The sequence below is a fragment of the Sphaeramia orbicularis genome, chromosome 7 (genome assembly GCF_902148855.1).
Source record: "Sphaeramia orbicularis chromosome 7, fSphaOr1.1, whole genome shotgun sequence".
NCBI lineage: Eukaryota > Metazoa > Chordata > Actinopteri > Kurtiformes > Apogonidae > Sphaeramia > Sphaeramia orbicularis.
Window position 1 is genome coordinate 52,896,078 of NC_043963.1, and position 16,589 is coordinate 52,912,666.

The 16,589-nt window shown below is 39.6% G+C and overlaps 1 protein-coding gene across 2 annotated transcripts in view; it reads right to left on the reverse strand.

Moving 5' to 3' along the window:
• Window positions 1–250: 250 nt before the first annotated feature.
• skia (v-ski avian sarcoma viral oncogene homolog a) overlaps window positions 251–16,589 on the reverse strand; it is a 99,024-nt gene continuing 82,685 nt past the window's right edge. Inside the window, exons 2-7 of one of the 2 annotated variants that reach the window (XM_030139870.1) lie at window positions 10,795–10,908; window positions 9,553–9,668; window positions 8,792–9,099; window positions 7,867–8,195; window positions 5,956–6,186; window positions 251–3,903 (exon numbers count right to left, since the gene is read on the reverse strand). In XM_030139870.1, coding sequence (XP_029995730.1) covers window positions 3,718–3,903; window positions 5,956–6,186; window positions 7,867–8,195; window positions 8,792–9,099; window positions 9,553–9,668; window positions 10,795–10,908 — 1,284 coding nt within the window. In that variant the 3' untranslated portion in view covers window positions 251–3,717. Of the gene's footprint in view, window positions 3,904–5,955; window positions 6,187–7,866; window positions 8,196–8,791; window positions 9,100–9,552; window positions 9,669–10,794; window positions 10,912–16,589 lie in introns of both variants that reach the window. The other variant, XM_030139869.1, reaches the window with a different exon arrangement.

The following is a 16,589-nucleotide window of genomic DNA, read 5'->3' on the forward strand; positions in this document are numbered from 1 at the left end:
AATGTTCATTAATGTATTATCTGTTACCTTCTAGATGCTTTTGTGATCTGTAGAGGTACATAGTGTTCGTTTTTCAAGAATTACTCCTCTGTCCTACTTTAGCTGAAGGGAGTAATATTTTGAAGTTCATTCTTCCAAATCATTGAGCTAATTTCGGGGAACATTCACAGTATAATTAGTATTTATGTTGTTTACCACCAAATAGGCAAAGCAAACAAAACAAAACAAAAACAAGAAACTGGGTCATTCAATCTGGACAAACAACTTTATTTCTGGTAATGCATCTATACACTGTACATTCAGTCACTGTAGTATATAAGCAGAGCTATTTTCAAACATAATCTCATAAAGTCCTTTACTTTACAATGTAGTCCGTGTCGTGAGAGAAGGGGAAGGAGGGGGTGCCATTCAGAGGAGGGAGTGTGGAACAAGGCGTGAAAACATGAGGGGGGGACAAGGGACATAGATGAATAAGCCAAGCCTCTTTTTCATACTGTATATGTGGCATTAATAAATGGGAAAGCTTACATTTACCTCTTACATAAAAATATTTCTAGAATTGTAAGGTTTATATAGTATTAGCAGCAGCATAGGGCTAGGATAAATGAGGATGATGGGAAAACAATCTGCAAGGTGGCGTCAAGCACAACCTGTACTGCAGCTCCGCTATTGGATACTGAAGAAGCTACTGTTAAAAATATATATGAACTGGTGAAAAAAGTAATTCAATATAAAGACTCTAAAAAACCCAAAATAAAACAAATGAACAGAAATGGATTAACATGTTTATGTAGGGAATATTCTCTTACGCACTGCATTAACTGTTTTTGAAACTTCTCAGTTAAAACACAAATTCAAAAAAGAAGAAAGACAGCTATATAGTAAGAAAAGATTTCTTTTTGAAAAAGGAACACCATGTACATATATTATACAATATCATAACTGAAAAAAAAAATATTTACATGTGTAAATTCTTATCTTCACACTGGCTAGTATTTGTCTATTATATGGACTGTTATTGCTGCTTTACTGTCCATTCTTTAGCAAAATGATTCTCCTTTAGAAAACAAGACCAGTTCTTTTTTTGTTGTGCATGGAAGAGAGAAGAGCCAATGACCATATTGTCTCCCTTCTTTTTTTCTTGTAAAAAACCATGGATAAAGTAAACTACATATACTCTTTTGAGTGTAAAAACAACTACAAAATGTACCAATTTTTTAGGTCTGCCAAAGTCACAGACGCAGAGTCGTTCTCTGATCAACATCAGGAAAGTCACATAAGAAATTCATAGGGCTTTTTATTATTAACACAATGCCCTCTTTATTCTCCTGAATAAAGTCCATCTCGGGACCAGAACTGGGATTAAAACAGTTAAGTCATTATAACAATTCACTGAAGCAAGTGGCTTTTAAAGATTTTGTATAAAAAACTGTTTGAACATGCATATCTTAGATCAAATGGAGGAGGAAAAAAGCACTCATTCAGAACAAACAAAAAATAGAGCCTTAAGCAACAATTGTTCTGTTTTGAAAAAAAAAAACAAAAAAAAAAACAAGAAAAAATTGTTTGTAAACTAGTTGGTTTTAGGAATACTGATAGTAACTGAGGGAGGGAGGGGCTGCAAACAAGAAGTGAAGTGGATGGGAGGCCCCGCCCCCGACAGCTTCATCATCAGTTCTTCCTTTTCTGGAAACCTTTCGCCCACTTTCAGGCACTTGAGGTTTTCCAGCATTTCAATGTTTTTTCCTCATCTTTCCTTATTTTTGCAGGTGTGAAGTGTTTCTTAAGATACAGTTTGTTGCTTTTTTAATTACCTTTTCCTCTTCTAGATAAGACAATTACCTTATATTGCATAACACAATAAAACCCTTACATGTACAGTATCAATGCCCAATAACTGACTATATGTATGGCAAACCTTTTTTTTTTTTAAATGTTCATGCATAAAGAAAATATGACTTGTTCTACTGAAAAAAGTGAACATAACAGACAAGCAATAAAATATCTCCACATTTTTAAACAACATCAACAACCAAAGGAAAAAATAGCATAACACAATGTACATTCTGATTGCATTGTACCCACTTTGTGATGACAGATTGACTCGCCTGCCCTCTGAAGTTCCTGCCTTTGAATGTTTGCTCCGAGTATTTAGTCAAATTTAACTGGGTGCTCATATTTATGTCAGTTAAATTACAATAAAAGGAGGGAGAATAAGTTGCCCATTACTTTTGGGGGGGATCCCACACTGTATCAGCAAGCAACAGGAAGAGCCTTTTTTCTTTCCATTTATTTACAACACTTTGCTTTGAGGAAAGGAAAAAAAAAACTGAACAGTATTTATTCGAGATAATCAACAAAATGCTTACAGGATTTATATGATAGCAGTCGTGAATAAGATATTTTCAAAGTAAAATTGAGACAATAGTGGGAGTACAATTGCATTATAACAGTATTTTGTTATGACAAAGTGCGATTTATTATTGTAAAGTAAAGTAAAAAACAAAAAACAAACAAAAAAAACAACATATATTTATATTTACATGCTTTAATTTAATTCAAATGAACATTTTGTGGTTCTAGTCACTGATGACCCGTCCAGCTGGAAAATGACAAACTCGTGGATTGGAATTAAACATGTCGCCTTTCATCGATCAAATGTTACTAAGACGAGAAAACAAGGCCACACTCACATCTGGAGTTCTTTAGAAGATAAGGGTTTTAACCCAAATGCTTAGAAACACATATGGCAACCAGTGTGTGTCTGTGTGAGACAGGGTCCTGCTGGATACTGTTGATGATCATCCAAAACAAGTGCTCACTTTCAGAAAAAAAATGCAAGTACAAAAAAGGTGCCTTGAACGAACGAAGCATGATTTCCAATTCCCAATCCAGGGTTTGATCTGAAGAGAGGGAAAAATATCCATCCCAACTGCAAACCTGCCTGTAGATAAAAGACCGTTTTACAAAACACTAGGAGAAAAGAGCAGGTCTCCTGAACCTCCGATGTGATGCCCCCCCTCCTCTCAGTGGACTGCGATGGCTTCCTGAAAAACCAACAAAACCACGGTGGCACTGTGGTCAGTTCATTTACTGTTTTGTTCATCCTCCAAATAATCTTTTATGTTTTTCACTCCAACATTACAAAGAAACAAAGAAAGAGTCTTTTTTTTTGCTTTACATATCGCTAAGTATCTCTTAAATAGCTTATAATGTCTTCATATTCTCCATCTTCGTCATGTTGAGGGATGGCAGTGGAGACTTTTTAGGGAACTATGGGTAATCTGTGAGCCTGGCCCTCTTTGCCCACACCACTAACACCTCTGAATAGCCTTTACCATCACAGATGTCTGCCAAAGTCTAGAATACAGACACAACCACATTTTGTGCTATACATCGATCGCTTTGTCTTCCATTCTTCTGTTCGGTTTTCAGTTCCATGATTTCTCATCTCAGTGCTCAGTTTAGTGACAGTCATTATAGCGTCACACTTGTTCTCATGGTAAACCACTCAGATGACATTTCAGAGGTGTGGACGAGGACTCGCTGTCTCTGGCCTGAGGATGGGAGTCTTTATTTTTATTTGAGAGGGTGATGTGTGATGGGCAGTGGCGCAATGTGGCCCACAATGTGGGGTGGTGAGTATGGGAGGGAAATGTTTAAGAGTGATTTAAGGGGGGGAATGGTTGGTCAGACAGTGAGGTTGGCTGCTGGATTTTAGTTGTCAGCCAGCATATCTTTAGGCGCAGACTCGTTGCCATTTGATTTGGGCCAAAGTTGCTGCTGCAGCTCTTTTACCACTCTCTCCAGGTGTTCCCTGGCCTCCCGTTCCTGCAGCAGGTCAGCTCGGAGCTGCTCGCGGTCAGCCTCAGCATGTTGTAGCTTCATCTGGAGGTCTTCAATCTGGAAAACACGGGGTAGGGAAAAGTTAAAACCAGAGAGCAATGGCATGAATAAGACTGACACTTTTTGAAGGACCAGTATACATTACTGACATGTTGGAGTTACTTTGTGACTAGTCTCTGCATATTTATTTGCATTGAACACAGGTTTGGCTGAATCCCCTATCATTCTGGGGAAAACAACAAAAAAAACATTTGTGACTTGTCTGTATTTCTTTAAACCAACCGTACTCATCTTGGGAGCCCTGAGCCAGATTTGTGGAGACAGCACATCTGCAAAGAGTCTTGTTTTGGAGGAACGTTTGCTTTTGGGGTGGGCCAGTCCTTGTGTTAAAAAGTAACTGCAGTGCCATTACCACAATTTAATTCTGTCAAAACTTTTCAGCGTGGGGTTACTAGCTCAGTTTTTTTCCACGTAGCAAGGGGGTTTTGAAAACAGAAGCATGGAGTGTTTGTGGAAGTTGTAAAGAATGCCAACTGGAATAGTCCTACTTCCTGTTTCTGATTTCTGAATGTGTCCAAATCCTTTGTTTCCTTGTCTAGTGTCCAAGCTGACTTAATTTGACTGAGGAATCCTTCAAGCATTTTAATTTTATCTCAAGTGGGCCAGACTAGTACAATAATAACACAACAACTTGCAAATAATGACAGCTCCAAATTTTTCTGTTTATTTTTGTGCAAAAAAAGTAAAACTACAGTATGAAAATGTAGAAGAATAAGTGCAATTTTAACAATGTTATGTCTCAGTTTATCACTTACACATGTAACATGTAACAGGCACCTAAAGGCAAAATAGAGCATTTCAATTCATGATCAATGCACCTTGTTAACACTCACTGACACTCTTGACTGTCATTGTCTTCTGTGTACTGTCTGGAATTTGTAAATTCATCCGGTGAGCTAGATTGAGCCCTTTGGAGGGCTGGTTTTAGCCGTAGGTTTTGACATCTTTGGTCTATGGTTTTCATAACTGTACTGCAGAAATTGATCATAAAAGTAGAAAAATCCATCAAGATATGTTGCTTGTTAACTTTTTAAACATCGATCCTTTCCATGGAACCCTATACAATCTTAACTCTATGATGAGTTATCGATGGCAACCTGGTTGACTCCAATGCTGACTTCTTTTTCTAAGGTGGTGATCTTCCAGCACATGAAAATGTGAAAAGGCTTAGATTTAGGTCCTGAGCCCTGGTTGTAACAAACATCTTTGAAAGGCAACCACTGGAGATGCGGCAGTCTCTGCAGGGAGGCACACAGCCACAGATGGAGAACACAACCTTCCTCTTGTTTTGTCTAATCTACATTTCCCATGATGCCTGAGGGAAGTCAACGTCTATTCCTGTTTCCTCTTGGAGGTAGACTTATCGTACGTCTGTGCACTTTGGGTTACACCCTTTTATTTTTTAACTACAAAAGAGGAAATGTGGTTGTTTTTTTTTTCTTTACTTCTCCTCTGCTGACCTTCAGAGTGTCTGAGACGGTAAAACTCTTGAACACTGTAATTAGGCTGACAGTGTCAACATAATTGTCTAGACCTCATCATAGTTGCAGACAAATGACTTTTTGGTTTGTTGGCTAGTGTATTGTCAAGTTTCAACTGTCTCAAAATATTTTAACCTTTTAACATTCAGTCCAACAATAATCCTAACTCATAATAGATTAAGTTCGTCATGTCTTCCATTCCAAATGAGTTAGGGATTTTCTTGTGATCAGACAAGTAGAATTGAGGAAAGATGTTTTTTTAAAAGGTAAAAAAACAAAACAAAAAACAAAACATCTTTTCTTCTACTTGTCTGATCACAAGAAAATCTCTAACTCATAATCCTAACCCCCTAACTTTCACTCAGGGTGAGAAAGGTGTATGGCCATAATACATACATTAGACATGACAGTATCTGAATTTAACATGTGTCAGCACAATCTAAACTACATCAGCTCAAACATAGTCAAAATAGAAACTTAACCCTTACCCTTAAATGGGTGGATATGAAGATGTTTTAAGCTCACATGTGACTAAGGCACTGAAGGAAACACGCATTTGCACACTGACCTGTGCTGAGTATTTTGCACGCAGACGTCCGGCCTCACAGCCTTTATCGCAGACCCTCAACTGCCGAGCTTGCTCTAGTTCTCTCTTCAGACGGATCCGTGACTCATTGGCTTCCTTCATCTTTTTCTCACTCTCAGCCCGCAGACGCTCAATCTCTTTGCGCAGGTTGCGCTTGGCCTCAGTTGCCTCTCGCAGCTTCTCCTTCTTGGCCACCCGTAAAAACTCCAGCTCCTTAGAAAAGATGACGGAAAAGTTTTCAACAACTGAACTTGAACTGCATTTAGGAAATTTCAGAGTCTCTTATGTAACAACTGTTAATACCAACAGATAAAGTTGACACATGGCGACTGTTACTTGGTTTCTGAGAAGCTGACATATGAGAATGGTGACTTGTTACAGTAGGCTTTAGTGTCCATGTCATTGTTTACACTGAGCTAAGTCAGGGGTTAGGACGATGTGTGGGCTGACACAAGTTAGGTTTCCTTCCTCAGACAGACTGTGTGGATATGAGTGTGTATTGTGGTAACACTCCCACAGGCTTCTCATGGGAACCTTGCAGTTAAGACACACATGTCTGTCATCAAGCTTTGTTGGTTCCTACAAAAAGAGTGAAAAGAAACATTCCCCATCACACCCATTACTCTGCAGGAGCTTTACATAAAATCACCTTTAATTCTATCAAGCTTAGCCCAGCTCGACACACCAGCCTTCAAAACAGACCAACAGTAAATTAGGAATGCTGCTCATTTACCTGTGTGGTTTTTTTTGTCAGTTCTCCTCAGCTGCTCTAAACACTGACAGAAAGTGAAAGTGGAATTCTGTCCCACGGGAATCACATTTCTCTACTCAGGATGCATTTTCTGTCGCTCACCCACACAGACTCCTTGGTCTATATTTTGTTGTTCTTAGTCCAAGACCAAAAATAAAAATGGAAGTCTGGCCTTTCCCTTTGCAGCAACATCCGTTCTCATTGTTATCACTCGCCAAGTCATGCTAAGCTTTGCAGATGGTGATAATAGCTTTGAGTCCACTTCAGCATTCTGATGCTTGAGCTCAAGTCATTTTCCCACTGTGTATACTTTCTGCCGTGCCTGATCGCAAAATAGAAAAGAAAAGTTTAAGATTTGAGTCATCTTGTCCTTGGCAGCTAGGCCTAGGAAATCCTGTAGTATAGACCAACAGGGATGAATGCAATCATGGTGCATTCACCAAAATACTTCCATATATTGAATTGTTAGGCTAAGCAACAGTCTAAGCATGAAACAAATCAAGTATCCCATACCTTCTTACCATCATCACAAACTTAGAGTTAGTTCTAAGATGGTGCTTGAGCTGGTTCAGAGTTAGTTCAACTTGTAAAACTTCTAAGATCTGGTTTCCTTTCCCCACAGACTGGAGTGCTGCTGTAGAGGCTGATTGTTATGTAACTGCCTCTCTATGCCTGTATAAGTCTCTGTTTTCTCTCAGCAATACTATTGCCAACCTCAAACAGAATGACATTAGACTACATTAGCTCTTTGTAAGTTTCTGCTGTCTTTGCTAGACTATGTTTTGCATCCAAACACATATGGCCAATGAGTGGAATAGAGGTCAGTGAGCTTTTGTTGGTTGATAATCCTGCATTCAGCTCTCCTGCAACAAATTGTTGATGCTCCTCTGGAACCAGTTTAACCAGTTGCGTCTTTGGGTGTCAAAATGTGAGGGATTGGCTTAAGACTAGAATTTCGAGGACAGAAGAGTTAAGTCCATGTTAATTTTAAAACTTAGACTTCAGCAGGTTCAGTTTCATTTTCAGCTTGGTGTCTTGGTTTTGGACCTAAGCTAGGATTTTTGTCTTTATTCAGTGTCCCACTTTGGATGTGTCCTTTGTGTGACCGATGCTACACAGTTTGACAGAAATATAAAAGTTACCTGCTGGAGGCTGCGTTTGGCTTGCAGGGCTGATCCGAGCTTCTCTTCTTGTTTCACCCTCATCTTGACAATCTCATGCAGAAATTTCTCCTTTGACTCTTTGGAGTCCAGTCCACTATCCAGCGCTTGCCTCAGGCTCTCTAGTTCTGACTCCAGTCCCAACTCTGGGGGGGTCACAGGGGCTGTGGTCAGAGTGGAGGGATAAGTGGGGACCTCGGCCGTTGTGACAGTGCAGACGGGTCCATGAGCACCTGGTGAGCTCAGATCTTTGGCTGAGCTGCTGGACGAGGTGAAAGATGGTGAAGATAAGGAGGACAGGGACGAAGTGACTGTTTGGAAAGACACAAGAAAGGTAAATTAATTGAAGTCTTTTCAGGAGTCAGGAGCAGGTGCTGTCACTTGCTCTAGGATTTCTGCTTTCAAAGGTTGAATTTCAACTCAAAGACATTTTTCAGATGATTATGAATACAAATCACAATAAAACATGTAAATGAAACTACAATAAACAATTTTATTGGGTTAACTCTTTTGGAGAATGTAAGTTCATTCATGTAGTGTATATGTTTAGGGATTTTGTAGTGAAACATTGTAAGAGAAGTGGTGAATGTGTAATATGGCAGTTAAAATACAATTGCTAAAGCTGTGACAGTTAGATGCCAAGTGTCAGAAATTTCATATGATGAATGAAATTCAATTTTATAAAAGTAGTGTCAATTTCATAATGGAATCCTTTTTAAGACCTTATCATAATACTAGGAACATTTTAACGCCTATAATCCAGATTAATTAATTTTAGACATTATACTGAGCTGTGGAAACCTTGTTCTCTGGAAATAACACAAACAAAACAGGACTCATTTTAGAGGGGCAAGGTGATATAGCAAATATAAAAGTTGTAAGGAATCAGTTTTCTCTGGATGCTTACATTCATCACGACTCTCCACTTCGATTTCCACCTCAGAGTCTTTATCCTCTGGTGGAGGTGGTACTGGTTTGCTGGATGCAGACGATGAAGGACAGGGGCCCTCAGTGGCAGATGGCAGGACCTCTCCTGTGGATCTCCTCTTTTGTGGCCTGGTGCTGCCATTGGCGCTTTCACCTGGGGGTTCACCTCCGCTTGGGTGGGAAGTACTGGGCACTGACGGAGACATGGGACCCACCTTCCCCAAATGGAGTGGTGTAAGGGCCACATTCGGGGCCACAGCATTCTCCAGGCTTTTGTAGTTGTAGAAGCTGGGGGAGGAAACGGACTAATTTTAACTAGAGTTTTCCCTGCACCTATTTAACAAGGTTAAGAGCTAGGGGTAAACACAACCATTGCCACAGTGTAGGAAATGATCGTGAAACAGCTTATTCTAACCATGCACAAGAACATCTCAAATAAAGTGCCTACAGCTCTATCCTCCCACTTTGGAAGAAACTGGGCCAGATCTACTGATATGGTGCAGCCTTCACCAGCAGCACCATGCCAAGTGGGTGCCCACAGTATGAGTGAGTGTTAAATGTGTGTGAATGGCAGCAAGTGGGAGGCAGTGGTACAGTCAGACTTGACCTCTATGACATCAGCCCACCTAGACAAGTGAGAAAGCATGCTGGGAGTTCATCAGCTGCAGCTGAACAAAATGGCTGTTGTCCAAACGGGAGTTCAGAATTTGACAGCGACATGAAGAGGTAGGAGTAGCTTACCTGTCTCTCAGCAGGGCCAGGGGGTGACTGGAGGGCTCTTTGTCACCAGCAGAGAGGTGTGGGGACCACGGTCTGAAAGCAGAGGGCCTCTGCCGGGGCTGGATGCAATTAAGTCCCTGAAAAATCACAAGTCATAAAATACATTTAGGTTAACATTAAATGCAGGCAAACGTTAAATCTTGCACAACAGCCACTTTTCAGATAAAGAAGTATAACAGTTCAATTACTAACCCTGCCATATGATTTGATTAAACGCCATTGTGAGATTATCATCACTTGTTAACAAAAAGTTTAGTGCAGGCAGCCAGTGATTGATTGATTGATTGATTGATTGATTGATTGATTGATTGATTGACTGAAACGTCTCAGAGGTGATACCTCTCACCTCAGCCTACCCTATGGTGGCTGTTAAACCCAAAAGATCCTTATTAGAAACCGTGTTTGGCTGGTTAGTCTTGAACTTATTTGGTTAAGGGGATAATACCTTAATACTAAAATAAAGTAGGCAATGGTCGTACAGGCTGACAGGATGTCACCCCCAAAAAGGTCAGGGTTTGTTATCTGTGAATTAATAATAATGTGAAAAGTGGCCTTTTGGCTTTAGTGGAGGTGATTTGTCATTTGTCAGCTTAGTTGAAATTCCCCATTGGTTATGAGGGCCTGGGACCATCCCCAATGAACAAACACAATCATGATTCCATTCATGATTTACATTCATTCCAGATGGAATTTATTGAATTGAACCAGTGTATGTACGTAAAATGTTCACACAGCTGTGTGTGTACACACACACACACACACACACACACACACATACACACACACATGCATACTGTGTATATAATTCCTGATAAAAAATGATGAATCAAATGCTTGAAAAAGGTGTAAATGGATCAGTTGTTATAAGTAATGGCTTTAACAAAGTTGATGTGTTGTATTAGAGTAATTTTACCTTCATGGGAGATTTTTTAGGGACTATTGATCCTCACTGTGGACATTCATCATTATACTGTGGTTATATTCTGTTACATTGCTCCTTCAAACTTCGCTCCATATCAGTAAGTGATCCACAGAGCTACAGTTACCCCTCTGTTAGCACAGCTTGCCAAATCTAAATTTAAACACTACCCTCATCCGAAAACTTCTGCTGTCTAATATTACATGACATCTCATCTCATACACCATCCATGCATCATCATCATCATCATCATCACGTTGTTCCTGAGTATAGCAAACACCAACCTTATTGGGGGTGGACAGGGACTGTAGCCAGTCATGCTGCTTGTCTTTGTCAGCCAGCGAGGACTGTATTGAGAAATCTTCATGTTTGGACTTTTTGATTGGAAGGGGATCAGATGCCTGGAAAAAAAAGAAAATTGGTTAGATATTACAGGTTATGTAAAACAAAATTAGTTAAATAATCATATGACCTATCTTACGAAAAGAAAAAAAAATCCAAAAGATAAAATATAGCCTGAAGAGATGCAAAAAGGTTTGAATGAGCACATCTATTTCATAGCCAGCAGGTGTTCTGTTTTGTGTAGGAATGCACAATATTTTTATTCTAACCACAAATGCTGTGCTTCATTTTTACCGTATAACCTGTGGACCTCTAGTGATTTGAAAACAAACCCCCATGTCTGTGTGTCGTGGCGCATTCACACAGCACAAGCAAAGTCTACTTTTTCTCAGATTTACTGACATTGTTCCTTGGTTCTAATGTCAAGGACAGGTTCACCACTAACAGGTAAGTGATGAAAGACAGAAAATTGTCCCTACTGTAGCTGGCACCATGTCGTTCATCTCATAAATTTCTGGGAAGTTGCTATTCTGAAGGATTTAACTTTGTTCTTTTGGTTAATATCCATGCTATACTGTGACATAAGCTGCCTAAGATTTCTACCTAAAACATTTTTAGAACTTTGATTTGTCATCACCTGCATCGTTTCCATTGTCATTCATACCACACCAAATTGCAGAGACATCAATTTGCAATGGCAATTTACAATTCACAGACATGCTAGGATTCACATAGGATTAAAGGGGTCATATTTTGCTAAACCCACTTTTATTAGTCTTTGGTACATTTATTTGTGTATTTGGACCCTAATAGTTTAAAAAGTTTGAATTTGAACCCTCCAAGCTATCTTTTTATTTATTAGAGCAGAAATTGAGTGGATTTATACAACCCCAAAAATTTGTCAGAAAAGCATGGATACCAAAAACTTCTTGATGTAGAATGATTTGGGGTTGCATTTCGATAATTCCTCCATATGCTGAAGGTCTACTCTGTAACCTGCAGAGTCCATCTTTGAGGTGTATACACATTGTGCGTAAATGCAAGTCTACTTCTCAACATCACTAACATGCTGTCCCACATTTGCTTGTATGGATCCGGACCCCTACTCCAGGTCCCATGTGACGTGATGTGAATGCACTACAGGTTGCCAAAGAGTGTTTAAATAAAATGTCAGTGAACTGAAAATGCACCCAGCAGTGTCAGACAGTCCAGTGTGTGTGTGTGTGTGTGTGTGTGTGTGTGTGTGTGTGTGTGTGAGAATGCCTGACAGGGGAGTGCCGGCAGAGGTGTCTGATAACTGGAAACACAAGTGTGTTTAAATTTAGGTGTGGTGGTGACTTTGTGCGTGTGTTTGTTTTCTATGGCTGTGGAAGTTCAGACTGTCAAAGTTCCACACACAGCTGTCCACACTATAGCAATGTCATACACAGAATCCAATATAGCTAGGTGTGTTTGCTCATGGGCGGCCAATAAAGGAGCCAAGAGGTGACTGGGCCAGTGTGTATCTGTATGTGTCTGTCACACACAGATACACCCTTCCAGACAGACAAGTAGGGGTTTGTTTCTCTGTGTGCCAATGACCTCAGCCCGTCCACACTGTGGCTGTCACTAGCTGCCACATAAAGACTAAGGCCTCCGCTGCTTTGTCAAAATATCAGAATGGGATGCTTTAAATTCCTTTTTGAAGAGATATGCCCAAGACATGTTTAAGTTAATCATTCATACCATAAAAGAACACAGTTTCATTTTATGACATTTTTGAGATTCACGCCATTGTTGGCTCATGAAGTCTTTCAGATCATTACACAGCTTTGGCATTGTCTCTTATTCCACTGTTGCTTTAATTTTTTACCAAAACCTTTACGACATTATCTTATTGCATCTGTTTTTGTCATCTTATCTAATATTTCACCTAGTTTTCAATTTTGTTACGTTTATCATTTGTGTTTGTTTCCAAAGTTACCCCACTCCTGTACATATAATGCTTCAGTTTTGCCTGAAAGTTCTGTAAAGCTGCACATATTGTTTTAAATAAGCCTGTTTGTTTTTTTTTTAATTTTACTTTGTTTTTTTAGATATTCAAGTCATTTTTCTGTTTGATATTCACTGAACAGATATATATATATATATATATATATAAACTCAATAGCATCACTTACAAATATAGAACAACAGTATATGTCATGCTTAAAGTATGAGGACTTATAGGTGCCAATTCTGAAAGAGTTGCTGTGTAACTCTGGATTTGTACATGTTAGTTTTGTTTCATTTTTACACTGTGCCTGTGTGTTTAAAGGTCATGTGTTGGAGTGGAGGTGAGATGTGGGCCACCTCTGAACATTTCTCGAGGAGATATTTCCACTCCACAGTTCATCCCTTCTCTTGGTCTTATTTCCACTCTGCGAAGGTCTCCCTCAGGAATCGACCTCACTCTGCCAGCTAATTGCACAAAATAGCATAACACACACAACCTGCCCCCCTGTCAACAGCTGGTCATTTCAAATGGGGTGACTTGCTTTCTGTCTGTCTGTATGTGTCTGTCTGTCTGTGCCTCACTGGCAGAGTGTCATGCTGTGCCACATGTCTATGTAATCAGAGCTGCTCTCACAGGAAAAGCAGCGTCACTCAATGGATAAATGGGGGGGGGGGGGGGGGGGGGGGGGGCTTGGGGGCTTGGGGGCTGCTGGCGGGACAGCTGTCCTCTATCCACCACAGCCCTCACGCACAACTCTTTGACTTTACATGGCAGCATTTAAAAGCATGGTGTCTTACACCATAAATTAACCATATCTTTCTCTTTGTCAAAGTGTGTACAACTAACTTATCGGAGCATTGTTGTCCAGAAGAAACAGCATCATATGGTCTTGACAATGACCAAAATCCTTCAGTTATACTATCTGTACTTTATTGCGATATGACTTTTTTGTCTTGAATTCTTAGATTATTCACATGTTCTCTCTCCACTTACACTACCAGTCAATAGTTTGGACACATCTGTTTTTTTTTTATTTTCATGACTGTTTACATTGTAGATTCTCACTGAAGGCATAAAAACTATGAATGAAAACATACAGAATTATGTAGTTAAAAAAAACGTGACATAACTCAAAGCATGTTTTATATTTTAGATTCTTCAAAATAGCCACCCTTTGCTTTGATTACTGCTTTGCACATTCTTGGCATCCTCTTGATGAGCTTCATGAGGTAGTCACCTGAAATGTTTTCCAACACTCTTGAAGGAGTTCCCAGTGATGCTGAGCACTTGTTGGCCATCTGCGGTCCATCTCATGTCATTTAAATGAGAAGGTGAATCCAAACTTTTGACTGGACAGGTGTACATTTTAATATTGTGATCTATTTCATTGTTTAAGTAGTTATTTTCTATTTACCTCTGGATGCTCCTTTTATTTATATATAGTACATTGAAATCCCTTTGTGTGTAAAATGCACAATATAAATAAATTTACCTTGCTTAATATTATGAGAATGACCTAATTATGAACATAAACTTGCCATTTAAGATTTTCTTCCTTAAATATTACACATGGATACACATGGCTACATGAAAATGACTCAAAAGGAGAAAATATTAAACTTTATTCTTGTAATATTATGAACCTACTCATACTGAAAACATTAGGAGTATTGCATTTTTCTTGTCTTTTTTAATAAACTGTATTTCCCACTTGGGCTGTCTGTTTGCTTCACATCTTTGAGGTCCCACTGCTCAGTAATCTAGACATGCAGATTTGTCCCCCAAAGCCCTCGGGAGTTCCTCTGCCAGCTGACTGATCCCCCCAATGCTCAGCTCAGTCCAAGACAGCTACAGCCGCTTCTTGTCCTGATAGAGAGCTGCAGTGTTGGCAACCAGTAATCCACGAGACAAGGACTGGCACGTGGCACAGAGACTGCCCACAGGCCCACTGTGTGTGTCTATCAGTGTGTGTGTGTGTGTGTGTGTGTGTGTGTGTGTGTGTGTGTGTGTGTGAACTGCAGGCTCTAGCCCTCTAGCACTGTTTAGATGCTGGGATGATATGTAGGACATTTCATCTCTAGATAACCCACAATCCTGCCGACCACGGGCAGCGCTCCTGTGAACTACAGCAGAGTCTGTCTCACTACTGTCTCTGACAGGCTAAAAATAATCTGTTATTATGGCTGGGTTTTCCATATCCTTCATTTCCACAGAGGCAGAGATCACTAAAGACCTTTCATGCAAATACATCATGCTGTGAAGGCTATAATGAAATCAGTGATACAACTTGTCTTGGGGAGAAAACAAAGTGGTAGATCTATGTTACTTGAGTTGATAGTGGATGATGTGGTGTGCTTCAAGTTTGTAGTATTTGCAACATCCAAATACTGTGGTGCAGCAAACAGTTATTTTGCTTAACTAAAAAAAAAAAAAAAAAAAAAGAAAGGAACCAATGGCCCTGTATCTCACTGGCATGTTCTATCAGGAATCAATAACAAGCTGAATTTGTGAAGTTGTCAGGTTCTGCCCTATGTTAGAGTCCTGTGGTCCTGATGAAGGAGATAAATCTCCCAATAGAAGTGGGTGGTACTTTCACTGGAGGAGAACTCAACAAATTAAATAAAAGTCCATATATGACTTCTTATCAGTCCTCCATAGTAACTATATTGATATCTGTAACCATTTCCATGTTATAAACCATCAAAATATGGACCATTATGAGGCAAAGGCATATGTTTAACATATCAAAAATGCATAAAAATTTCCAAAATCAAAATTTCTCAACACTTTGCACAAACTTTGTAGACATTGTCCTAAGGAAGATACATATACAATTTGAAATGAATATGACCAGTAGTTTTGTCATCGGAGATGTTTGAAGAAATTGCTAATGACGATGATGAAGACAAAGACAGCTCCAGACACAGCACTTTCCCTTGGCCTATTGGCCAGTGAGCTAATAAAAAGAAATTGTGTTACAATTATAAAGTCAAATTGATCACTCTTATGCTACATCTCTTATATCATGTTACAAATGACACTATAATTTTCTTCCACCAATAGTGAACACTGCCAGGAACCACAAAGTTATTCACATGTAGAAGAATGGGTTAATTCCACATGGAATGAAAGTTCTAAATAAAAGAAAAAAATAAATTGTAGTTGGGATTAAGTAATTAAGAGACATTTTAAATTTTGCATTATAATGTTGCCCATCCCCACACGATACTTCAGAGAAGTCATTGTGGTGGTGTGCACTTGAGGAAATGTGAGATATCCTGCTCTAGTAACCCCACACGTGAACAACACTGCACACACAGTAAGACCCTGACCGAGGGGTGAGTGAGACACTTTTATTGGAAACTTGACAGAGCTCTTTTGATAAGCCTCTGACTTACAGCAGGGCTAACTTCAAAGACACACACAAATATACATGTGTGTGTGAGTGGGTGTGTGCATATGTCTGTGCGTTTTGCAACCTCCCCCACTTTATGATCCGGTGTGGATTACACAGCATAGACAGGATGTCACACTTCTAAGATAAGGCTTTCCGATTAGCCGAGGTGTGTGTTAGACGTGTCCAGACTGCGTCGTCTATGTACTCAACTCTAACACCTCAAACTGAGAACATGACACCTCATAATATCTATGCACTGGCATTACACCGGTATCTGGGACATGTGACATTGGCTGCTTATTAAAAGTCAGATATAATTTTGTATTATTTTCTTGGGGTTCTAGAGGAGAAGCTGTGTGGTTTGC